We start from the raw sequence: 27,936 nt of genomic DNA on the forward strand, positions 1-27,936 counted from the left end.
ACCCACCTACCCTTTCGCCCTCTTTCCCTCTTTTTCAACCCAAATACGACACAACATTGAGTTTCCTTCTACACACTAACACCTAAACCGATTTAAATATAATTGCAATGGTTTCGTATATTCGAGTTTATATTCGAGTTTGTGGGAGATCCTAACGTCCACGCTTTAGCGGAGTCCTCGAAATAAATGGGTGAGGAAGGCATTGGTTATTGGAGCGTCAAATTAACTTTTGTATCCCGTCACTTCTTCTGCCCTTTCAAGAATCTATACATTAAGCTACCACCATCACCGATTTCTTTATATTCCTTCCTTTGAATAGGAGGAAAAGACAGCAGAAAGACGGTGGGAGGTTGAGGTCGAGGGTTTGGCGGCTCTACTTGAGTTTAAAGTGGGAGGGAGAGGCGAGGCATCTGCAGAAAGAGACTTTTTTCCTTGCTCGCAACTCAATCTCAATCTTAATACCAATCCCAATCTCATTCTCAATCAGAACAGTCGTGAAAAGAGAGACCTTGCCCATTAAGGTATACCCCTTTTTTGGATTTCAGACAACTAGGGTTGGGGTTGATTTCCCTTAGCTGCTTTTCTTAAATTCAAAGGTATTGTCATTGGATGTCGGTATTGATTTTTGAGTGAAATGCTTTTAGAAAAACCTGTGTGTTTTATTTACATCAACATTTTGGATTACACCTGGATCTTCTTCTTGACATTATGAGATTGCCTCTCAATTGAAATATGGCTGTCGGAGATTATCTTATTGTTTGTGCCCGGTAAGTGAATTAGCGATATTAGTCCCTTGGAAGGGAGGAAGGAAGGAGACAAAACATATGCTTAGATGACCTCTTTCTTCTCTTATTTTACTTCTTGCAGCTGAGACGATGTTCCTAGTACATATGTAGGATTTTGATTCTTCACACCATAGGACAGTCTTTTTGTTTGTTGTGAAACAATCATTTATCCATGTGCAGGTATTGATGGTGTGTAGAGGGCTATTTATGGGCTAAATTGTGGCCTTTGATGGGAGGCAAAGAGGATGAGGAACCACCCTTGAAGCGCATGAAGCTGTCTTCACTGGAGGCAGAGGCAGAGGCGAGGAATAAACGAGAGTTGTCATTGGACATTCTAATGGCCAAGTCAGTGGAATTATACGAAGATGACACAGAGACAAATACAGAGATTTTGGGTTCCAAAGGACTGATAAGGAGGGTGGAGTTTGTAAGGATAATAACACAGGCACTGTATTCCTTGGGATACCGGAAAGCAGGTGCCATTTTGGAAGACGAGTCAGGAATACCTCTTGAGTCTGATATTGTGAGCTTATTTAGAAATCAAATACTTAATGGAAAGTGGGATGAAAGTGTCCTCACTCTGCATCGAATTGGTCAACTGGAGGAAAGCACGCTCAGTGCCGCCTCTTTTCTGATATTGCAGCACAAATTCTTTGAACTATTGGATAGAGGCAATATCCCTGCAGCTCTAAAGACCCTTAGGTTAGAGATATCTCCACTCCAAATAAACACACAAGGAGTTCGCGAGCTTTCAAGCTGCATCATATCACCTTCAAGATGTGAGCTGCTTGGATATAAAAAGCATGGCGATTCTAGCTTCCATCAACGAATGAAACTTCTCCAAGGCATCCAACAATTATTACCGCCTTCTATAATGATTCCAGAGAAGAGGTTGGAATCTCTGATTGAGCAGGCCCTTAATGTGCAGCGAGAAGCATGTGTTTTTCACAACTCTCTGGATAATGCACTTTCTCTATATACTGATCATCAATGTGGAAAAGATCAAATTCCTACTATTACATTGCAGGTTTCAATTCACATCCTTATGTTTTTTCAGAGGCTAATGTTCAGGATTTGTGCTGATTTTAATTCTCTGTGTTCTCTAATCATGGTCAAAAATTAATTTGAGCATTTTATGCTTACATGTCTTGTGCTTTTTTACTGATATATATCTCTTTACAAGTTTTGTTGTTTTACTTAAGGTTCTCATCGTAAATATTTCACATACAATAAATCAGCATAATTCTACCAAGAGGAAGCTGTTCAATGGAAATGCCAGTAAGTTAAAGAAACAAACGAGTCTCGAATATAAACACTTGTCATCATAAGTGGGTAGTCTAGGAAGCAACAATCTATGAAGAGAAAATGGATAAATATGAGTATCTTCCCCCAGATTAAGCCAATATTGCTTGTGGATCTAAGTCTATGAGGATGGAAGATCAGCCTAGAGAAATGCTACAGACGAAGAGTTTGGATGACAAATTTGACTTGGACATTGCACTGGTGACTGTCCATTCATAATGGATCATTTGCTGGACCAAACTACTTTCCACACTCTCAATATGAGCTACCTAGTCCGCTGGCCCTAAGTTTGGAGTCTTTGGACCCAATATTTTGAACCTATAAAGCAACATGGAGTTGGGCTTAAACATAGTGTTGATGTATCATATTTACATAACTGAAAGCATCCATGGTCTGAATTAGAACGAGATCCCTTATGACAAAGTAATGATTAGGGAGAAAATAAGGATTTGTAAACTTAGGTTTAAGATATTACAATGTATTATTGATCCTTTGTGGGAGAATTGGGTCTTGGTAAGAGCATTTTTGGAGGTTTTGAATATTAGAACCTTAGTTTTACAAAGGTAAATAACTAAGTGTTGTAGCTCATAGGATTAGATTAGCATTGAATGCTCTTTGTACTCACTAGCGGGAGTGAATGAGGAGTGTCACATCATCACAAAAATCTGTTTGGTGGTCAAGTTGTGACATTGGAAGCACCCATCCTTTAAATGAGTTACATTGAAATGAGTTGTGAGATGATGGGGTACGATAGATTCCAAAGCAGGCAGGTTGGAATGTAGAGAAGAAATAGTCAGTGAAGGTCAACTCAACATGACTAGCTATGGGGAATTCAACAAGGGCACGATCGTCTCAAATGTGAGGGATTATAAGCTTTCTATGAAGAACATAATCAACGGCATTCATGCCTCCATTTGTTTAATGCAAGTAGACTCATTGCAATTTCAAAAAATCGAAAGACCATTGTGTCGTAGCTTGATTTTTCTTTTTGTAAAGGTTTAGTTTTTAAGATCCCTTTGATTTAGTTTAATAATTCTAAGTTCATCCTTGCCTATATCATGTGAAGGCACTTGGCAAGTACAAGTACAAGCTTGATGAGCCGCATTGCCCATGGAGAATTATTTGGAAACTTGGTTAAAAATTAAAGTATGGGTCACAATCAATGTGAACACAAAAAGATTAATTGTCTCCAAGTAGTAGTGGACACAAAAAGATCATTAAATAACTATTGCTTTTATTAATGGCAACCACTTCAAGGGGGTTGTGAACTCCAAACAAGCCATTTCAAGGGGACAAATAGGTAACACACTCTTTTGTAAATAGTACCACTTATTATGTAAAAGAAGGAGAAGACATCACATCATAAATTAATAATGTGGTGATAAAAAGAGTGAGAAGCACACAGGAAATACTGAGAGGGGGGCTTAATCAGTATTTCAAATCTTTTAAAAAACAAGTTGCAGAAGTAAAACACAGAGAATAACCAGCAAGACAAGAACACAAAGATTTCTCGTGGAAAACCCTTTTGGGTAAAAAACCATGGCATAAATGACTCTTATTAATCTCAAACAAATGGGCACCAACCCAATGATACAAAAGTGAGCTTCAACTCACAAAGGGCACCAACCCTTTCAAGTCACCAACTTATCAAATCTGAATCACCGACTTCATATACCACATGCACAGTCATCATATTTTAGAAACATCAACTTTGATCTTCTGAAGCACCAATTTCAAACTGTCAAAAACACTCTTAATTCAAGCTGATTGAATACTGCTCAGAAATATATGATCAATAGCTCTGCTGCAACCTGGAACAAATCTCTTCAATGACCAATCTGGAACAATCTAAACAAGTCTTCCTTTTTAACATAACACTCCTCTCAACAACATAAGCATATTTTTCATATCCTGCAACTCTGCAATATAAGTCAAACCTTCGTACACCTTTTTGGATGAACAAAATCTGCTAAGGATGAATGTGCAGGATTTAACACAAAAGAACTCAGAATGCCATCCTTGACTCCGTAATCTCTAATCTCTTTAGTTTCTTTTTGCAAGCATATAACAGACCCCCGAAAAAGAAAAATAACGTACACACAATATATCAAAACTCAACACCCTCTTCCGTTCCTATCTCGTCAAAAGGATAAATACGCTCTATTCAAAGCGTAACTCTCAGCTGCCACAATTTACATAAATAAATGCTTCGATACCTTTTTAAGCCTTACACCCCAAAAATATTAACTGCCAACACAGATATCTACCCCCCAAAATACACAGGAAGCTCCCAAAAATAATGCAAAAAATAAGCAAGAACCATGCACTTGAAAAAGAAACATTCCCGAACTTCTGCACAGCCTCTATGACAAAAAAACGCACACCATGAATTCTCAAAGAAAATAAATATCGCTTCCCTCTGCATCCTAGGATGGCACTTCCTGATAGAAAATGGCTCCCACTCAAGAACAAACTCCGCTGAAAAATAAATACTGTCCAGTCTGCATATATATTTAAAACCTGACACCAACATGCCTTCTATTTCAAACATGCCCAGCTCACTACACAAAACGTAAGTAGATTTAAAAATCAGGATTCCAAAAAACTGTTGCATTTTGATATAGATTCCCAGCATGAGTCCACACGGCAGATAAAAGGAAATTGCACGAACACGGGAGTAAAGATTTCCGCTTTTTAATCAGCTGCCAAATATCAAAAAACTTAAACGTTTTCTTTTATGAGCACCAACGCATGGATATGGTTCAGATATTAATTCTTCTTTTCCTCCATCAAAAAGTCTTCACATTAAAAATACGTTACCAAAACCCTAGGGAAGAATCGGGTCCCACACTTGAAAACTATCAGTGAAATCAAACCCAGTGACTTGGCAAGGAATTTGACATGACAAACAACCAAGCAGATAACAAGCAGCTGAATAGAGAACAAGTAGGCACCCACACTGCTTAGACAGACACACAAGCAGGTGAAGCTGACAGCCAAGCACTTCAAGCAACGAAGCAAGCAGGCAAGGAGCTGAAGCAGGCAAGTAAGGAGCTGAAGCAGCTCAAGCTGCTCAACTAGATAAACAAGTAGACAGCTCACCCAAAATTCATAATCAAACTCAATTAAGCCTTTGACATCACTGACATCAATGGCAAATCTTCCAACAAAGAGGAATAAGAGTAATATCATATTTGAGAGTGGGTATATTACATGCCTCACCCCTTCGAGAAAGCCTTTTCTTCAAGGCTTAAAAGTTTGATGATGTCGAAGAAATGTGTTATCCTCCAAGTTATATCTTCAACAAGTAGACTTTCATTTAATAAGGTACCATTTGACTGTTTGATAATGAAGCTGGTGAAAACTTGTTTAAAAAATAGATCAACTTCAAGTATGAGCTAACCCTCCTCATCAAGTTCAGGAAGTTGTTTGAATAGAAATAAATTGGCCTATAAATTACTTCAAGCTCAAAACATGAAAAAGTTTATGGATTCTAGAGGAAGTAGGAAGTTCCAATGCACAAATGCTACTTCATTATTCTTATAGACAACTTAAAATTTGGGGACCAATTTATGTTATCCTTTGTGCTTGGGTGAAGACTACTTACAAGGCTGTAGGCGAAGTTATACCAATCTCCATGAAATCAATGTTTGGTGAATCGTAAATCAGCTTGTTGCTTCATTTGATTTTGAGATAAGTGGAGGGTATGTTGAAGGAGCTGTAGAGCATCTTGACTATGCTAAGAGTAATTCTGAACTACCTGCATCTTATGAGAATCTGGATACGAGTCTCAATGCTTATTGGAGGATACATCCATCTAAAGCATTAAAAGGAGTCATTGTAGTTGAAATGTGAAATGTGGTGTTTACCACCACTTTACTAGGAGAATCCAATTATCATGCGTTGAAGATGGTACTCAAGATACTTGCTAAGAGGTTTTCTTTGACCATTTGTTTGTGGATGGTATACAAAACTCATGGTAAGTTGAGTGCCTTACAACTTGAAGAGTTCCTTCCAAAAATTGCCATTAAACATCGGATCCTTATTAGAGATAATGATTTGGAATAGGCATGAAGTTTAAAAAATCTTAAAATAAGTTCAGCAATCTAATGTGCTCTAAAAGAAGATGGAATAGGGAATAAATGAGTGTACTTCGAGATACAATTTACATTTACAAGAATTCCATTTTTACCTTAGGATTTTGGAAGGCCTATTATGAAGTCCATGGAAATTTCCTCTAGTGTGGATTTGGAATAGGCAATGATTGAAGAAATCGTGGTGAAGCAGTAGTCCCTCCTATAACTCTCTGATAAGTGTCGCAATGGTCTGTGAAGAAACGAACATTGCTCTTAAGTCCGTTGCCAAACAAAAACAATTTACTTTGTGGCATGTCTTAAAGAACCCAAAATGCCCCATTAAAGAAGAGTGAACTTCTTGGAGAATTATATCCTTTATTATGGAATGGGGTACCAAATAGATGTGATTTTGATAGTGAAAAATGCCATTAGCCCATGAATAGTGCTACTCTGAATTAGGATCTAATTGGAACTCTTGTATAAGTTTGGAGGGATCATTATTGCATTTGACGAGTGTTGTGTGATCCAAGTGGGAAGAGGATAATCAATATAGAAGAAGTGAGCATAGCCTTCAGTGCCTTGATAGTGCATCAATCCCAAAATAATCCTTACCATTTTCATAGATAATTTCATATCAAATCCTTGCATTTCACTTTTGGTGTTCTGTTGAAGATATTTGTTGTTCCATAAAGTATTCATGGCTGGAATGATCTGTTTTAACCTTGAAATGATGGCCCGATAAATATTGACACCATTATTTAACTATATGGAGCATAGCTAACTTCTCCATTCTGTAAGTATGTTTCCAAGATTTTAGGACAAAACTGTTTACTTTCAAAAGCACCAAGTTTTCCTTTTTGCACTAGGACCATTTTGAAAATGGGTACAAAAAGAAGAGCACAAGGTTTGACTCACAAATCCAATCATTTGTCATCAACACAATATAATTACATTCAATGGTTATATATAGCCATACAACCTACAACTATCCAATAACCAACCAAAAACTAACTAGAAACTAACTCCTAATAAATTATCATTATCATGTCAATTAATTATGTATTACATTATTCTATGTCATCCACTAATAGTTCCTAACACCACCTTTAGTGATGACATAGGGACTTTATTCATGTGTTGCAATATTGATAATATGCTTATCTCATATTTGCCCCCTTAATAATTTTTTTTGGATTTCATTATCTACCAATAATGCATCCAAATATAATGTGCAAATGCAAAATTTGTTGTGCCCTAATGGCTCCTTAAAAAGATAAATTAAATTGGCATTTAGTATCTATAACCATTCAAATTACTTTACGATCAGAACAATGTACCAACAACAAAATGGTGCTTATTGAAAACATAATCATTTTTCACACAGCTTGATTATCCATCAAAGAGCAGCATAATAGATCCATACCAAGCTTGAAACAAATAAAATTTCATAACTGAAAGATGAAAAACTTCTCAACTATCTTAATCTCTTGCACTTTTTTGCAACACCTTAGCTTTCTGCAACATTGAATGTATTTTTTTTTGATTTTAATATGAATATGAACAAAATGGAGTGAAAACAGCAAAAATAATGAACAAGATTGTGTTCCACAACGTTTTGGGGACGCCAGTCCGAGGATCAGTTTTTGGGGACGGTGGGGGGATGGCGATAAATGTATTTTTCAAAAAATATGACTATATATGTTTCAATGTGTGTGTCTATATATATATGAGAGAGAGAGAGAGAGAGAGAGAGAGAGAGAGAGAGATGTGTCAATAATTGATAATTGATAACAACAATGCCAATATGTAAATAAATAATGACAGCAATCTAAACTTCAATAAAATAATAACAGCAGTATAAACAGCAATAAAATTAATCATGAGATTCATGACAGCAGTATTAACTTTTAAAGCATTTTGTTGTTTGACTTCAAAGTTCAAATTTTAAAATTAAAGTTAGCTATTAAAGTAACTCAAAGTAACTTTAGAATACAACAATCTATGAGACTATGCCTCATTTGGGCTATCAGTATTCAAAGAGCCACTGGTGTCATTGTTACTCTCTGCCTGAAGTGGATCATCCAATGGTAACCTGACCATTCCTTTTTGCATCTCCTCGTCAATTTGCCTAACATCTCCGGGATCAACATCCCAATGTGCTGTTGGAGTTTGTCGATACTCAGTATTCTGCCGATCTTGAAGTCTCAAGGCACTATGAACTGCAATTGGTTTTTTTGCTTGTTTCAAGGTAAGCTTGTTACTCTTAATGGAGTGGATGAAGCCATAGGTTGACTAATTCCTCTCTACAGTAGAGATACTAGCAATTTGTGATAGTAAACGAATAGCAAGTTGTTTTAACTTTGGTGTGACCTTTTCATGAAATTTCCACCATACAATGGGTTTTTTTTGTAACAGTGGCTCTATCCATTTGAGCGTCTGGTTTGCTGAATGTAGAACCTTGAAGATTAGAAAATTGAAGCCATTGCTCTCGAAATATGGTTGCCTTCTTGATCACCTCATCATCCTTAAAAGGAAGCATTCAACTAGGTTTAGGTGCATACCACTTCAGATTAAGAGCATAGGCAGCCATATGAAAAGGGGTGTTCATCGTGTTCCACCTCTTTGTGACAATAGGACTAATATGCTCTTTGTAGAATTGCGATTCAGGATCCTTGTCACGAATTGCTTGCTTCATTTGATCAAGCATGCTACAAAAAGTCTTATAAATCTCTCCAAGGCTAGGAGAGTCTATATCTGCATACCTGATTACCCCCACAATATGTGATATGATAGAGCAAATATATTTGCAAGCAACATTTAAAATTTTTAAAATTTAAAATTATGATTTTTTTTTGATTGGTAAATTCAAAATTATGATATTAACACTATTAATAAAGAAAATTAAAATTTTAAAATAAAATATTAAAAAGTAAAACAAAGTACAAACTCAAATAATTTTTTCTTACTTGATATTGGACCACAGAGTGTCATTAAGTACTCTTTCTCTTGCTGCTTTCCCTTTATTTTTGATCGAACCCACTTTTTCCACTCTTCACAAACCGCCATGAATTGTAGAGCATCTTGCACCTCCAACATCCTGTCCAACAAAATAAAATAACTAGCATATATCTAGTTTCAACTGGTTTGAGGAATTCTTTCTTTGAATAAGACCAGAATAGTGCAAGTGTGATGGTTGCATACAAACATTTGTATGTCTCTAGCTTCAGCCACTACTACCTTCACCCAATCTATTTTGCCAAAGTCTTCAAAGCATTATTCAAAGCATGTACACAACATGAAGTCCAAAAAGTTCGTTTGTAAGTGCTCTCAACCATCAAACCAGCTAACTTACAAACACAAGCTGAATCTATCACAACTTGTACAACATTAGAAGACCCAACCTCCTCTATAGCCTCCTTCAAAATGCCAAACTAGTAATGCATACAAACATTTGTATGTCTCTAGCTTCAGCCATTACTACCTTCACCCAATCTATTTTGCCAAAGTCTTCAAAGCATTATTCAAAGCATGTACACAACATGAAGTCCAAAAAATTCGTTTGTAAGTGCTCTCAAGTTCTCAACCATCAAACCAGCTAACTTACAAACACAAGCTGAATCTATCACAACTTGTACAACATTAGAAGACCCAACCTCCTCTATAGCCTCCTTCAAAATGCCAAATTAGTAATCAGCATTCCTACATTTCCCAGAACAATCAATAGCTCTACGAAAGTATGAAGTAGCAGGGCATGTAACAATAATATTAGTGAGTGGCCAATGTCAAATATCAGTCCACCCATTTATCATGATCGAACAACTAGTCCTAATCCATGTTTGTCTCACCTCCTCCATTAACATGTTCACCTTTAAATATTGTTTTCCAAGGAGGAAGGGAGGCAATCTATGTTCTCCAGGGTGAGCATTAGAGGGTCCAACTACCATTGCATCTTTTAACATAGCTTTGAAATAATGTGACCTTGCCAAATGAAATGGAATAGCATGGGTATAAAAATATTTGGCCATTGAATCATTGGATTGCTCACGATTTTGCATATTCATTAACCCTATTATCGTACTTTTCTCACCTATGCCAGGATCAGCCTTTCTCTTCCCCCTGTCACAACTCTCTCCAACTGATACATTGGAATGGTCACACAAATCATTAGATGACCGTTCCTTGTTGTGAGTAGAATCAATGATTTATTCCTCACTCATTCCAACCAACTTTGCCATTTCAACCTGCTATTCCAATGTTATACTTTCACAAACTTTAACCCCATGTAGTATAGCTCCCACGGTAATCAGTTTTGCAAATATGACATAGCCAATGCCTGATGTCCCTCCATTTTTACCCTTATTGATGGGCAAATTGGTGGCGAGTTGAAGCAATGGTTTCCTAGGGTTGAAAGGACCTTTTGCAAATTTTTGAAGAGAGGTTGAAGGGCATGCATAATGGTCTTGTGGAATACAACCTGAGTTTGGATTATCAGAATTAGAAGAAGGTTCTATTGATATTCTGTTTACTTCATTTAGAGTTTTTCACTACCCTTATGATTGGCACTACCACTAGTGCTCATTTTGAGGTGTTTTTTTTATGCTAGCAAACTGAAAGTCTGAAACCAAAACAATAAAAACATTTTTTAAATTTACTTACTAACAAGCTAAAAATTTAAAAAATTAAAGAAAAACAATGACATACCTTGACAATCGACACTGCTGTAGCTTTAAATTTGTAGCTGTTATTTTGTTTCAGACTTAGAGCTTTTGTAAGATGTGGCGAAATGCAATGGCGATGTGTCCAATCTTACCTCTCAAACCCCCTACCTCGCCCTTGCAACACCTTTGAATCATTGACTGCAAAATTCAGACAACCACCATTTGGCAAGATGGAGGGGACTAGAAAAATGATTTTTTTTTTTGTTTTCAAAGGGATTTAGGGTGCACAAGGGGCATGGGAGGGTTTGTGGGACCCCCATGCTCCTTTACAACCCAATAGACTTTTAAAAAATTTCATGTTTTATTTTTTTCACTTTCTAAACCTTGAACATTGTGTGGGAGTCTTGGTTGTCCCCTTCATTTTTGTTGTTGTTTATGAGATTGAGGATGTGTCCTCGGATGTTTGGAGATGGGGGGATAATAGAGGGATGTCTTGTTGTCCTTGAAACAATTGGGGGACAGGGACGTGGCTTTCAGGGGTGAGGACACATCCCCATGTAACACAAGAACAAGATGGGTAGAGGAGAGAAACTAAATACAAACGGATGATGAATGTTAACAGATTTGTACATGGTCGGACTGCATCTTTATTGACAAAATGTGAGAACGGTGGATTGACATCAATGGTTGTTGCACACAGTCTGCATTGCTTGGCCATTGTATGCATTGCTTTGGAGAAGAAAGACAAGCAAATGTGAAAGATCCCTTACTAGAAATCCTATCCAAACTGCTGATTGACTACAAATTCAAATTCTTTGACCAGCGAAAAGTGTTTTTGGAAGTTTATTGTATTTTCAATTTTTTTGTATTTTTTTGGATTTTTGACAATACATGGAAAATAATAAATGCAATACAATAAATATAGAACTGATAAGAGTTTCCAGACTTCTGATTATTAATTGCAGCAAGTACACATAAATAATAAAGAGGATTCTTGATAGAATTAAGCTGTTCAAGGCCTACCAGGAGTCCAACGCTGGGGTTTGAGGGTGGAATTTGAGCCTGGTATGTAGCAGTGACTGAACAAAGCACCTCCAGCTGCTACTAATGGCTGCAAATGACTTTATTTAACTCTAGGGTAATTACCAAAAACTAATATTGAAGAATTATTCAGACCCAGTTGGAATTCCAAATTCTTGCCAGGCAAGATCCCCAAATTATGTTTCTTTTCTTCAATGATTTGCTGTTGCTGCCCAAATCTGATATTTCTTTCACACCAAACCAACTATGACCACTTATTTATACCCCAACAATGAATTCACACACAAATGGAGGAGTCAAAACCCCTCAGTTTATTTAATGGAAGCTAGAGGCTTCCTTAGGTGGTACGGCCAGCTACTTGGAAAGGTACGGCTGCCATAAATGCAATTATTCTGCTGTAATAACCTATTAAGTGGATCAGATCTGTTATTAATGCCAATATGCCCCTGTCACAAGCAATAAACCCCTGAATTATGACCCTAAATGGCCAAATATGAGGCTCCAATTGATGCCGCTCAGCTAGAGATGTATGAGCTTCCGTCCAAACACCTGCAAATTGGAGATTGCTGCCCCCAATCTAATCTCAGACCTCTGCAAACCGTGCAGACCTGCTATAGATGGATAAATTCACAAAATAAAATAAACATAATGAATCTCCAAACATCTCCCAACACCTATATTCATCCTCAACCATAATTCGACCTCTTTTGGCATCTTTCAAAGATTCTTTTAGAATCTCCATTGCTATAATAAGTTCAATCAGCCATGAGGGTTGTTAAGTCATTAAAGTGGGGCCACTTTTTGTTAATAAATAACTTTGGAAAATGTGCCATGGTGAAAACATAAAGTTGTTTAATAACTTCTTATAACTTATTTACTTTTTCTAATTTTAGAATAAAGTAACTTTTATAACTTTAAATTATAAAGTTATTTTATTAACTTACCAAAGTCATAAAAATGACTAAGTATAGAACTTCCTTTGGTAAGCAACTCATCTCCAGACACTAAATTCACCTGTGGAGATGAATGACAGGTGAATCTCCATCCTGGTAGATCACTCAGGAAGTGGGGACATTACAAAATGGAAGGCAAATAGAGAGATCCAAAAAAATTGCTCTGATACCATATTGAAAATGGGAAACACAAAAAGAGCAGGAGGCTTAACACATAGAGTCACTCAATCATCTTCAACACAAGATTATAACATTCAATGGCTTTATATACCTATACAACCCACAACTACCCAGTACCCAACAAACAACTAACTAGAAATTAACTAAAAATTAACATCTAATAAGTTAACATTAACATGTTAATCTATTATTTATTATATTAGTCTATGTAAAAATTAACATCTAATAAATTAACATGTTAATGTTAATCTATTATATATTATATTATTCATGTCATGCACTTTTAATTCCTAACAGGCTGCACCAATGCTAGAACCATATACATCACATCAAATGATGAAGGATTTGCTTAACTTTGGTGTAGCTAAAACAGGCCTGGTATTTATAGCAGTCTTTAAGGCCTCAAATGCTTCAGTTACCTGCTCTATCCAAGCAAAAGAATTTTTTTGAGTAAGGCTGTTAGGGAAGTTTCAATTTTTGTGTAGTCCCCAACAAACCTCCTACAGTAGTTAGCCAGTTTGAAGAAATCATAAAGACTCTTAATGGTACGGTGTATGGCCCCCTTGACTATAGTTTGAATTTTTGTCTATTTGCCTTGTCACCTTCTTGAGATATGATATGACCAAAATACAATATCTAACCTAGCTAAAGACGTTTTGACTACAGTATTGAGATTCGCTTGTTCCTTGCCTAGATTTGCAAGTTTGGTTTTAAGGTGACCCTAGCAATTTTGTGGATCAGACTCATGGATCCATCGAGTCTTCTACCTGGACTCTAGATTCTCTGTAGACTCACGTTTCTTGGCAAGTTTGCAAGGCCGATTGCCAAACTTAAAAAGATATAAATAAAAATATTCACTTCAAATAAAAAAATACATATAATGTAAACCTAAAAGGCCCCAAAAGACATCATTTCATTTGTGCTTTTGACAATTGTCACTTGCCCATGTGCTTTCAAATTGTTTCCACTACACTTGGATATCATTTTTATCTTCAAAGGAGCTAAATAATCTTATGCAAGGAGCTGATGCGGTTTGATTAATAGTGGATTTGTACCAAGGAGGAGCTGATATAAGACCATGGATTTGACTGAAAAGCACAAGTTGTTAATCCAAAGATTGAGTGGCCTTGTGTTTGTGCACCACAGTTATGCCTCCACAAGAAAATTTCATTCATAGATGATGAATTAACTCAGATGGAGTTGCAGTGGATCATCAAGGATGACCTTGTTTTTTTGTTTAGAGTAGTATCATGCATGGGTTGATTAGATTGATTGTGAGTTGGAGCTTTTAGTAATTGGGGAGGGAGAGATATTAGAATGTACATCTGGAGTCAAAGAAGTTGTCCAAGAGAGAGTGGTTGCAGTTGCTTCTTTGACAAACTCAAAGAGGCATAGGGTCCAATGACTTGCAGCTAATGTTGGGAGGAGTTGCTTCTCTCAATCTTAGTTTGATTTTTCTAGGTATCATTTGGCTAATACCATTTATATGGATTTCTATATCCATTATTTGAACTTTGTCCACAAAAAACAATTTAAACAATTTTAAGTATATTAAAACATATTTCCTTCTTCTTGGAGTTCAAGTATGAATTTTGATGCATTTTTTAGTTATTGTGTTGTCAAAACATGTGTATGGTATATTAATTGATTAGTTTAGGTGTGTATATGAAGTTATTTTAAAATGCAAGATAATTAGTTTTTTCTCTTAAAATTTGCTGTTTTTCAATATATTTAAAATTTATCAAGTTTTAGTAAGTCTTGTTAGACGTCTATATATTTGTCATTGATTTCAAGAGACCCTGAAACTCTAGATTTATAATGAAATATTACAGATTGTATATATCAGATCTATCTTGAATGGTAGTATCACATCATGTTGTTGAAGATTTTGTGTCTTTTATCTGTTGATTTTGTTCCTTGGGTCTGACAGAATTTAAACAGTAAAGCATGGTATCGTGATAACAAAACAGTAAATCTACACTAATTGTGATTTCAGATTGTAAATCGGAAAAATAATAATTTACCATTATTTCTTCTATATCTCGTACTGTATCTCCATGAAAGATTCATGAACTAAGAATTAATGGATGTATAAATCTGTATAAACGGAACTGAATATATCTGTCATCTGAAAGTTCATCAATACAAGGTATGTGTTTGTCCATCACCAATCCAATCTGCATTTTATCATATTTTCTAATTCTGTGCTTGACATCAATGCCAAATCTTCTAACAAGTCTGTGGTGAGTTTTGGTTACAAATCCAAGTCTAAGGCAAACAATTTGCCTAGTCTCTGTTGAGTTTGTTTCTCAACACTATGATTTTGGCAACACGAATTTAAGATTATGATGAGCTAAGAGATTGAGAAGATTAGCTAAAATAATGTAGTTGACCTACCCACGTAGGCCATCAATGAAAACAAGTACTTGAAAATGTAGGGGACATGTCCCTTGGATACATAGGTACTAGCATGTATGAGAGTGGGTATATAACACATAACTACCCGAGCAATGTACGACACTTGATTTGTGTGTCTCATCTCTAGAGGCTAAGACTCATAGTATCCAATAATGAGAGGGAGAAATTGCCTTAGACTTTCATGATTACTTAAAGAAAATCACATTGAATTAGCATGGTTCTAGTTGGTGACATCCTAATACATGTCAAAGTTGAGCACATTGAACCACTACAATATGAGTAGGCGATGTAAATGCTACCATTGTTTATTGGTACTTGTTAATGTTTCATTTGGTTTGTGAAGGGTATGAATGACTTGCAATTTACAATTAACACATTTGTTGCCTCTTCTAACAACTTACAATTTACAAATAAGTGCTTTAGAGCTCCTCCCTTTGAAGTCACTTGAGGCCCTTAACCAAAAAATCTCTGTGGTAGAGCTATAGTTCCAAAACTTTGTGAGTTATTTGTAGACTAGCAAGCTCAGAAGGGTGGGGAAATTACTCATTGAAAAACTTGTTGGTGAGTTTTGGGTGAGAACTCATTGGGTAACCTGTGAGTTAATTTGTGGTTACTTGAGAGTTTTGAGAGTAAACTTACATGATAGTGCAAAAAATAGGCTGTGGCTTTACAATAGAAAAAACCTGATTTTTTTAATGTTCGTGACATTTATTCTCATGTCCTTCATTCCTTTTCTTCATTGCATCAACTTTCAGTTGATTTGGACTTGTTTTGAGAGATCTTGGATGAAAGAGAAATTTTAAAACTGAGTTTTCTGCCTGCAGTGGCAAAATTGCTAGTTGCAGCAGGTGGTGGAAAAGAAATCAACTCTTTTTGGAAAGAGAAGAATTTGTTAGGACAGTTTGTGGCATCCAATGCTTCTCTAATTCTTGTTTTTTCCTCATTTTCCCACAATTGCCGTCCTTTTGACTCCCTGAAGCATTGTATAGTTATACATGCCCTGTTGGATGTGCTGTAATCATCTTAGATGCCTGAATGCATGTTTGAGAGCTGTAGTAAGTGATTTTGTTGTATGTTTCTTAGTTTCTCTGACTCTTGTAATAGCAGAGGCAGGGGAGTTAATTGGAGGGTTCTTAGGAGTTGTTTTTTGATAAGAGCAAAGGTGTTCAAGCTTACTTGGCTTAGGCCTCATTTAAAGACATTTTGGAGTGCTTTGGTGAGTCATTGCTTAAGTTTTAGCTGGAGTTTTTACATGAAAGTGGAGTTTCTCCAGGGTATTGTTGATGTGTATTTTGTACACGACCAAACACAGAATAAAATACCCAAAGGTATCTTATCCTCTCTTGATTAAAGTCTCCGAATGCTGAAGATGTCGCGAAAAGGATCAATTGGGATGACTTCAAGGTTCTTTTTTTGTAGGATCTCTACGTGTGGATAAGCACCAGTGGTCGTTGTGTTTTCTGTTTCTTCAAGGGGCCTTATGCACTTTCAGAGAAAGCTTGTCCGTATTACTTTCTTTCAAATGAGGGAACAGGATTTTCCTGACACTAACAGATTTTCAAAAAATGTCAAAAGATAAGGGTTTCGGGGAATAGAGACTTAAATTGATCCTAAGAATGACTCAATGAAAGCTAGACTTGATAAGATTCTACCAATTTCAGTATCGCCAAGAAATTACAACTCTACTGGAATTGATGCGATCTTCTAAGGGGATTCAATAACTTTCAAATCATCAAGGATATAGATACTATCATAGAGATACATATCAATACTTCCAATAATGATTGAATTTTTAATCAATCTTAATGTTTCCAGTTGACCACACAAGGCGTCCTCACAATCAATAAGAAGCTAGTGGTTTGGAATGTGAATCTTATCAAAGATCAAGCACAACAATTCGTCCTTCAAACTTAAAATTTAAATGCTATTTCAACTGAGAGTGATTCAAGAAGATAAACAATCATGAAGATAGCCACAAGTATTGCAATAAAACACCATAACTTCAATATTTTATTGATCTCATAGCCAAATGGACAACAATTGTTCAAAATTCTTTCCTCACTAGTCAATCTTGCTACAAACAATGACTAATTTCTCTCCAACTTTCTAACTTTCTTCACTCTAAACTCTCTCCAACTCTTTAAAATGAAATGAGTGAGGGCTTATATAGCATCCTCAAATACAATGAACGGCCCAGATCGAAAGAAGATCAATGGCTGAGATTCTGACACCTAAACCCTAATTAGGGTTTGTTACAAAAAAGTCCCCATTTAGATAAACATTACTAATCCATAGCCAATAAAAAATTGGCACAAATATCAAGGAGACAGACAAATAGGAATTAAGTTGCCACATCATCCTATAACAACTTTTCATCTAGAATTTTGTTCCCTTTCCTATGCTCTTTCTTACCATATTCAATGAATCTGGACACAATTCCCTCAATCTTAGCAATGGGAATCTCAGGAAGATTCTTCATTCGTTCTTCCAAGTGGAGTACTTGATCAAAAGCAGTGAGAAGAGTCGTCTCCCATCCAAGTTCTAGTTCTTTGGTCTTCTCAATCAGGAACATAGTAGTATACATTTGATCTCGTTGCTTTTCTGTGATGATGTTCTCCTTCTTGCAAAAGATGACCTTGATTCTATCCTCCAACTTTTGGATGTCCACATCTGTCTCGATCTCGATCCCCCTGTCAAGGATGGTACACAACACCTCAAACACCTTATCTTGAATTGGATGAATGATGCCTTCCACTCGGCTGTTTCTGGTGTTGACGTCTTCAAAAAGGACTTCCTTCATCTGGAGCAGAGCTGACCACTGTAGGAGGCTATGGGTTCCTCCATCCATTATCTTTTCTTGCGTCAGAATCTGTCTTGGTGTTTCTCTTATCACTTGTAAGACTGGGATGATAACATCTCTAGTGTGAGTGAATGCAGCTACAGTTATCATTAGATTATGGATAATCTCAAGGACCTGGATAGCTCGATGAACTGTCTTCATCATTCTTGTTGCAAATTCAACGGCTACCTTGTGAGATTCATCAATCCAAGAACTCATAAGTTGAACCAGGCTCTTCACCCTTTCTGCCTCACCTACGGATTCAAGAGGGAGTGCATGTAAAGGAGATACTGTTGGATCCTGACGTCTCAAGGGCTGATTAAGATGACTAAAATAGTTCCTCCAAGCACTGACCTCTCTCTCAAGCTTCTTTTTCTTTTCCATTTCTTCTTTAAGTTTGTCTTTAAGTGCTTCAAATGAATCAGTTGCTTCTTCCATTGCTTGCTCGGAGGTAAGTGGACCAAGCTCAAATGTTTCTAAGTCATATTCTTCTACTAGAATCTCATCCTCATATTTGTCCACCACTGGTGTAGCTATCTGCACTTTTTTGGACCCTGTCTCATCTCTAATTACCTTAGACATCTTTGTGGCCTTCTTCTTCTCTATTACTTAATGAGAATTTCCTATAAGGCTTTCCAAGTCAAACACATCTTCTTCTTCTTCAACCACAACTACCCCAATCAGGAATGGCAGATCTTGTTTCCCTCACTTGTATTTCTTTAGGTAGAGGTCTATCTTCCCAGAAAGGAGATGTTGCTTCATCATCATTCTTTTCTTCATGTTGCTCATTAGCACCAACTTGGGGAGATTGACTTGATGAATGCTGAGGTATCTGTCCTTTCTCTTGTTTATCATTCTGTACCATGGATTTTATAGACTCATCAATTTCATATACTATCTGCCTCTGATCTTCCCCTTGACTTGCTTCCTTTTCATGCCTAGAAGATGTGCTTGGTGGGCGATCAAGATTTGTTTTCTGCTTCTTCTTGGAAGGTTCTCTCTTCTCAGGTCCTTCTTTCCTTTTTGAGCCTTTGGAATGAGAAGTATTCTCACTCACACTTGCTTCTCCTTCTTCTGGTCTCGCTTCTAAGGTGAATGTCATAGATACATTCTGCTCCTTCAACTTTTGATGCTGTACATCCACCCATCTGCGAGTGTAGGATAAAACGCGAGCCATCAAAGCTCTCAAGTCTAAAACCTCGGGCTCATTCCAATCTATCTTCACTTCTTTGTCTTCTTTCTCATAGGATGACTGGAGGTATCTACCGTTATTCTGGGCTTGATCGGCTACTCTATAGATTTTGCATTTCATGATGAGATCCAAAGGCAACCTGGAATGCATCTTTCTTTTGACCTCGACATCATCTTGGACATTCATCCAAAACTCCTCCACCTGAGATTCATGCCTGTACTTCTTCCCAACTGTTTCTTCTATATGACCATGAGGGTCAAAATTCTCGCTTGAGGCAAAAGATGTGAATGAGTATAGAGATAATTCCTTCTCTGCATCTTCCACGGCTTGAGTATTAGGACATACTTCAACTGAGTTCCCTAGTATGATGGGCATGGGAATTCCATTTCCATGCTTGTGTCTGGATGCCTTCGCATAAGTTGCCAACTGTCTAGTCACCTCAAGTAGTACTATCCTGTCTGTTGGATATCTTGGCAACATGTAGGGAGGTGAAGGACACCCATGAACTTTGATGTATGTGAATTTTGGAAACTGAATGAACCATGCACCATGCTTCTTCACAAGCTCGTGCGTCCATGGATAGTCGATTGTGAATCCCACCTTGCAATATCCTGGTAATATTCATCGTGAAGGTATCATTGACTAACTTGTAGTCACTTCTAGGCGGATAATGCAGTTGAACATAAGAATCACAAACTTTTATTTCTCCAGGTCCTCTTCCAACAACTCCTCTGTGAGGTAGTCCGGCATACTCAAAACCTCTGATCAAGGCATATACAACATATGAACTCATGTGGAATGATTTGGTAGGCCTTAGTCTTCTCAACTGCACGTTGAGATTGTTGCTAATGATTCTAGCCCAATTGAGCATTCCCTTTCCTTGGACAATCAGTTGTATGAAGAAGAACATCCATTTATCAAAGAAGAAAGCTTGAGAAGCACCTGTGACCCGATTAAGCAAGGTTATCAAATCCTTGAACTCTTCTTGGAAGTCGATTCTGTGCGGTGTATTTGGAATCTTGTTCAGGCGAGGTCTGCTCTTGAGTAGCCAATTCTTGTTGATGAAGTTCAGGCAGGAATCAGGATCATCCTCATAAATCGACCAAGCTCCTTCTAGACTTTTGTAGACCATGTCTTTATGTTCCGGGAGATGAAAAATCTCACTTATAGCTTCCTCCGAAAGATAGGCCAAGATAGTTCCATCATCGGCTACGATCGTTCTTGAGTGTGAATCATAGTGCCGGGCGCACTCGATCTTCAACTCATGACACTTGACTGCGGGAGAGAAACCTGCAGCTTTGATAATGCCACTCTCAATTATCTTCTTTGCAACAGGTGATGGCTTTCCGATGTAAGGGGCCTCTCGAAACTTCCTCACATTGAAGTTTCCTAGGTTGGTGTCTCCGACATTACTCCACTTGGACACGATCTTGGTCTCCAATTCGTCATTCCTCTGATCTTCCTTGATGAGAGCCTCGCGAGTAGTAGATCCTCCGGCTTTGGGTGTCTTCATTTGATGCCTACACAAAAACTTAAAATTAGTCCTTGAGCATAATATCTTAAAGCATAGGATCTAAGACCTTTCAAGGGGATAATTTGGACATTAATTTGAAAGTGACATGATAAATCCAAGAATTATAAACTTTCAAATTAATTATGAATGAAATCAGATTTTTCAAGACTTGAATTTTAAAAGATTGCTATGAAATCAAAATAACTCTTGAATAAGAACTTTAAAAAAAATGATTCTTCATACCTCCTTTGAAAGCTTAACTATTAACCTTGGAAAATGGAAGAAAGAAGATCAGATTTTGCTGGATAAGGATTGAATTTTGGTCTTCCCTTGAATGAATTATGTCTCAATTAACCTTCAAAAGAACTTCGCCTTTCACTAGCCTCCAACCACTTAGCAAATTCTGGAAATTAGCCTCCAATTTAGCAAGAAATTCACCTCCAATCTGGTATAATTCGCTCCTCCAATCTGCTCTTGAAATTCGCATGAGAAGAATAATGGATGAATGATTTGAAAATGCTACAACACTCCTCTCTTATATAGGGCGCTCACCCTAATTAACCATGAGGCCGACCTAGTTTTTTAGCAATAAAACAAATAAAATCCCCTTTAGAAGGAGGCCGACTTGCTTATAAAAGCAAAGAAATGGATTTTGAGCGCTCCCCTTCATTTTTTAAAATTTTAAAATTAATTTCAAGGCTTCCAAGCTGGATTTTATATTTATATTAAGGCTTAAAAATTAATTAATTAAATGGTAAAGGCCTTAATTTATGCGAATTTGATCTAGCTTCCCCAAATGTCTTAATTTTGGCAAATTTAGTGAAAATTGAGGAATATTGAGGTTTGATTGAGGCTTAATGAAGTTTCTTTTCTCCCTTGGGCATTGAAATATCCAAGATGATGAAGGTCTAAACCACTTCAAGGCTTGTTCATTTCAGAAATTTTCACAACCTATATTTGCAAGTTTCCATGTCTTTGTCTTCACAATCTTGCAATTTGTCCTTAACTCAATCAAACAAGGTTGAATGATAGGCTTTTTGATGATTTCGCCCTGGACCCTTTGGAAGGGTCGAGAGCGATTTTTCAAATTAGGACTTGAATGCCTTGTTTTCTTGACTCCAAAATCTTCCGAAAGGCAAGCTCATGTTTGTTTCGACCTAATTAAAGTCTTGCATTTCAAATTTTATCATTTCACATGGGCAAATTAGGTGATAATGTGATTTTTGCCCCAGACCCTTTGGAAGGGTCAGGAGCGATTTTTACTTTTTAGGTCAAAATTCACCTTAGTTTGATCATTAACCTCCTCCAAGGCAATCTCCAGTGTCTATTCATCTCAATCACTGAGTTGGCTTATCAATTTTTGAAGGAAATATTGTTCTTTTGGGAATTTCGCTCTGGACCCTTTGGAAGGGTCAGGAGCGAAATTCTCTCCTGAGCTCAAAATTCTCATTTTTTGGAGGTCTAAACCTCTTCAAGGCATTCCAAATGGCTTCTTTTATTGTAGTCCAGGCCTAGTTCTACTTGAATTTTGGAAGAAAAGGTGTCTTTGATGTTTTTTTGCCCTGGACCCTTTGGAAGGGTTAGGAGCGATTTTTCTTGCTTAGGCTTACTCCTCCATCATTCTGACTTCAATCCACCCCTCAAGGCTAGGCAATGGTCTTCTTCATTCACTCCACCCAAGCTTGGTTTGTTCTTGCAAGGCAAAATAGGGGATTCTGAGATTTTCGCCCTGGACCCTTTGGAAGGGTCAGGAGCGAATTTCTCTCTTGGCACCAAAACTGGCATTTTAGCAACCCAATTCCACTCTAAGGCAATCCAAATTCTCTTCTCACACCCTTGTCCAAGCTTAGTTTTGTCCAAAATTTGGAATAAAGGATAGTTTCTAGGATTTTCGCTTTGGACCCTTTGGAAGGGTCAGGAGCGAAAATCATGTTCTAGGCTTAATTGCTTCCTCTTTTCAACCTCAATCATCCTCATACCCATTCAAGCCATAAAAACCAAAAAGTTGTCTTGACCTTGCAAGGAAAATAGGTGTTTTTAGGAATTTCGCTCTGGACCCTTTGGAAGGGTCAGGAGCGAAATTTACTATTTGGCTCAATTCCTTCACTTTTCAACGATTTCTTAGCACTTCAAGTCATTTCCAGGGGCAATTCCTTCTATATTTCACCTTATCCCACACTTGACTTAGCAAAACTTGATAGCAAAGAGTGATTTTGAGAAAATTCGCTCTGGGCCCTTTGGAAGGGTTAGGAGCGAATTTCTCAATCTTGACCAAAATCCTCACTTTTTAAACTTGAAACTTCTTTGCAAGGTGGGATTTTATGTCTCATTGTGCTAGGAATAGGATTTCATGTCCAAGCAAGGCTAAAAAATAGGTTAATAAGGAATTTCGCTTTGGACCCTTTGGAAGGGTCAGGAGCGAAATTGCGTTTCTTGGCCAGAATCCTTCATTTTCATGACTTCTAAACATGCTTAAGGGTTTCAACATGCTCTTTCTTCCTTTTGTCATGCCTTTGACACTTCAATTTGACCAAACAAGACAAGAAATGTCTCCTATAGAAATTTTCGCTCTGGACCCTTTGGAAGGGCCAGGAGCGAATTTCTCATTTGAGGCCTATTCCATCATCATTTCAAGTTGAATTCATCTCTCAAAGGAAGAAAACACTACTCCTCTCTCATCCAAGCCATAAAAACCAAAACTTGACTTGATTTTGCAAGAAAAATGGGTGATTGAGGAATTTTCGCCCTGGACCCTTTGGAAGGGTCAGGAGCGAAATTCTCCTTTTGGGCAAAATCCTTCATTTTTCCAAGTTAAAACATCTTCAAGAGGCAAAAGCAAGTTGTTCTTGTTTCATTCATGCCAAAAACTTGACCTTCTTCACTGCACAATAAGAGTTTTTGGGAATTTCACTCTGGACCCTTTGGAAGGGTCAGGAGCGAAATTCACCATTTTGTCCAAAGTTCTTCATTTTTTCATGCTTCCAAATCTTCAAAGGTAACAATAATATCCAATCCTTCCTCCAAGATACCTTGCACATCAAAAGTTGGCCAAAGTTAGAAAGAAATAAGCTCTAATAAGATTTTCGCTCTGGACCCTCTGGAAGGGTCAGGAGCGAAATTCACTATTTCAGGCCAAATTGCTTAGTTTTCAAGTTTCAAACCACCTCACAAGGCAAAGTTAGATCATTTTCCAAGCTAGGAACAAGGTTGCAAGTCTATCCAAGACAAGAAATAGGGTTTAGGATGAAATTCGCTCTGGACCCTTTGGAAGGGTCAGGAGCAAAAATCCTATTTTAAGCTTGATTCTGGACATTTTGAACTCCAAATCTCCTTGAGAGGTAAACAAAGACCTTCCTTCACGCATCCCCATCAAAATCTTGCTTTTCACTAGGCAAAAATGAGAGCTTTTCAAAATTTCGCTCTGGACCCTTTGGAAGGGTCAGGAGCGAAATTGACATCTTAGGCCAGATCTTACCTTGGTTCACTTCATTTTCCATCAAACTTGATCAAACTAACTCCCTTGCTTCACAATCAGGACAAATCTATCACTCAACTGGGTCCAGGCAGGGTTTTACTAGGTTTTCAGGGCCAAGAGAAGGCAAGAAGGAGAGATTTCGCTCTGGACCCTTTGGAAGGGTCAGGAGCGTAAATCTTGTCCTTGACTGGCTTTCATCACATCCAAGCTTAAAACTCTCTTTTAATGCAAAAGATGACAACTTTCTCCATCATGTCTCAAAAGTCAACAATTTTGGTCATACCCTTCTAAAACGCCTCCAGTCATCATCAGGTGCATTCGTTTATCATTCACCATTTTGACCTTCCTTTGATTACTGACTCTGCTCAACTGACTCAAACCAGGAAACAAACATGAGTCCGACAAGAAAACCTTCAAACTAGACCTAACCTGACATGAGACCTATTCACCCTGTCCCTTGATCTAACCAACTTAACTCTCCTGAAAGGCATGCTTCATTCTGGTAAACTTGAGGTTTCAGGCAGATGGCTAACAACTCCCCAAAATTAGGCTAGACTCAGTTTGAAAGAAAACCCTAAAACGAGCTTCCAAGATTAGCCCTAATCTAGCCAGCCTAGGCAAACCACTCACTCACTCAAAAAAACCTAAAGGCAGAGAGAAAAACAAGCAAAAGGAAAGCAAAACCTAAAGCAAGAAAAGGGGTCCCCATTCTAATGGGGCGATGTGTGAGTCACAACAGGTATATCAGTCTCCTACCTTCTTTGGTGTTGTTCTCTCTTATTTATTTTTCCTTGTTTATTCATGCTTAACAAGTTATGTATTTTTATTGCTTTTTATTTAGGGGAATTGATTGGAGAGTTCTTTGTTGTTTTTGAGCTAAGAGAAAAGTTGTGCAAGCTTTAGTTGCAAGCCTACTTGGTTGAGGCTTCTTGTAAATGACATTTTGGAGTGCTTAAGTGAGATATTGCTCATGTCTTGAGCTGGAATTTTTATCCGAAGTGGGTTGCTCCAGAGTATTTCAGTCTCCTATCTTCTTTGGTGTTGTTCTCTCTTATTTGTATTTCCTTGTTTGTTCATGCTTAACAAGCCTTTTTTACTTTATTTTTATCTAAGATTAAACCATTGGTTGATGACTTTGTTGTTGTATAACTACCCAAGTTTATGAATCAAGTGTGTCAAAGCAAGTTCATTCTTTTTGGGAAATAGTTGTGGATGTTTTGTAGGTTCATACCCACAACAAGATTGGTTGGAGAAAGTATTTTACCTTACGGAGAGACAGTGATTCACACAGGTGAAAGAGTGAGTTAAGAAGCATGGCGAGAGAATTAGAATTTGATGCTGATGTAAGATTCCTCAAGATGGAGGCTGACACAGCAAGCCTTTCTCGATTCATGGAGATCATAAAAGCTTGATGGAGGCACTCATAGGTAGGTAGGATAAAGGTAAGGCTAAATCCAATGAAGGAGAGATGCAAAGATCGAGAAGAGCTTTCCAAGTAAATCTTTATTGAAAGAAGAGGCTAAGATTGGGATTTTCCATTTTAAGGTGAAGCAGGTTTTGGAAGAGCTTGAAAATTGGTAGACACAATTGGAAGTATACTTTAATATGCATTCCCTAGTCTTTGAACAAAACACTTCCTTTGCTAGATTAAGGTTTTTTTATTTTTATTTTAATTTTATATTGAACAAGCTAGATTAAGGTTAGCAAAGAATGCTCTAAATTGGTTCCGAAGGCTCTTGTATTCTATTACATTAAAGAAACAAGTGATTAGGAAACAATTTCATCTTTTTTTTTCATAAAGAGGGAAAATGTATGAAATGACAATTCTTAAAACTTAAAGATGCACAAAGTTACAAGAATACATTGGTGAATTTTGTAGAAGGGTTATACAAATGGGTAAAGATGTGCAAGATAATGAGGTATTAGGTCTTAATGAAATACATGGGATGGAATGTCCCCTATTTGTGAATGCCCTAATTTAGCCCTAAATCACAATTTCCAATTAAAACAAGAAATGGAATAAAGGAACATTAATTCAGTCATATGACATACCTAATTTATTGATGGAATTCAATCATAGGTGAGCTAGGGTAAGGTGACTCAATAGGGTGCCCTAGAGAACCTCTACCCTAGGCCCAAGAGTGAATATGCCATCCCTCTTGGCCTCATGTGGCTTGTGCCATCCATATGAGGTGGTGTATTTAGTGAGGTGTCCTATAACCGTTCCGTTTCACTTGCCATCCATTTCCCATTTCCTATGATTGGACTTATTGGTATGTTAATTCACCATGATAGAGGGATGAGGTGTATTCACAATAGGGTGCCTCGGAATGCCATTCCTTGTAAGCCCAAAGGCAGTACCCCTTGTACCCCCTTGGCCTCATGGGACCATTCGGTCAGCACCATGAGGTGGCGTACCTAGAAGAGTATCCCATCGTTGTTCCCCTCGTAATCCCACATTACCCCTACCATGGCTGAAAAACAAAATATATACAAAACATCCTATATTATGTCATGTATTCTATACATCTATATATTAAACAGTCATAAGCAACAGCATAATATGAATCAGCGATGAACAGATATTATGTCACGTATTCTATACATCTTTGGGCTCAGAAGGGATGGACTTTTGGGGCACCCTATTGTGAATACACCTCATCCCTCTATCATGATGAACTAACATACCAAGAAGTTCAATCATAGGAAGTGAAAAAAGGACGGCAAGATGAAGGGGAATGGCTACCTCACTAGGTACACCACCTCATATGGATGGCACGAGCCACATGAGGCCAAGAGGGATGGCATATATGCTCTTGGACCTAGGGTAGAGGATCTCTAGGGCACCTTATCGAGTCACCGTACCCTAGCTTCCCTACGGTTGAATTTCATCAATAAATTAGTTATATCATATGATTAAGTTAATGTTCCTCTATTCCATTTCTTGTTTTACTTGGAAATTGTTATTTGGGGCTAAATTAGGGCATACACAAAATAAGGGACATCACATATGAGGCCCTTCATAGTCATCTTGGTAGGCATGTTTTGTGTTCCATCCTTTCCCTAGACAAATGGCGATCAATCCAAGAAGTTAAATTCCACAAGCTTTTAAAAGAAACTCGTGCATTGTGATCATTATGGTAAGGATGATCACGAAGAATCTTGTTGAATTTCATCAATAAATTAGGTATATCATATGATTAAGTTAATGTTCCTCTATTCCATTTCTTGTTTTACTTGGAAATTGTTATTTGGGGCTAAATTAGGGCATACACAAAATAAGGGACATCACATATGAGGCCTTCATAGTCATCTTGGTAGGCATGTTTTGTGTTCCATCCTTTCCCTAGACAAATGGCAATCAATCCAAGAAGTTAAATTCCACAAGCTTTTAAAAGAAACTCGTGCATTGTGATCATTATGGTAAGGATGATCACGAAGAATCTTGTTGTTGAAAGTTGCAGTTGGAATAGAACCCTCATAAACAAGGCATGAAGGGTGAGA

General features: G+C 37.4%; 1 protein-coding gene across 3 annotated transcripts in view; it reads left to right on the forward strand.

Moving 5' to 3' along the window:
* Positions 1-573: 573 nt before the first annotated feature.
* Positions 574-27,936, forward strand: part of LOC131062598 (WD repeat-containing protein 26 homolog) — a 60,168-nt gene continuing 32,805 nt past the window's right edge. Inside the window, exons 1-2 of one of the 3 annotated variants that reach the window (XM_057996289.2) lie at positions 574-767; positions 966-1,812. In XM_057996289.2, coding sequence (XP_057852272.2) covers positions 1,015-1,812 — 798 coding nt within the window. In that variant the 5' untranslated portion in view covers positions 574-767; positions 966-1,014. The remainder of the gene's footprint in view (positions 768-965; positions 1,813-27,936) is intronic. The other 2 variants (XM_057996288.2, XM_059207340.1) reach the window with 2 other exon arrangements.

The sequence above is a fragment of the Cryptomeria japonica genome, chromosome 6, assembly GCF_030272615.1.
Source record: "Cryptomeria japonica chromosome 6, Sugi_1.0, whole genome shotgun sequence".
NCBI classification, from domain to species: Eukaryota; Viridiplantae; Streptophyta; class Pinopsida; order Cupressales; family Cupressaceae; genus Cryptomeria; species Cryptomeria japonica.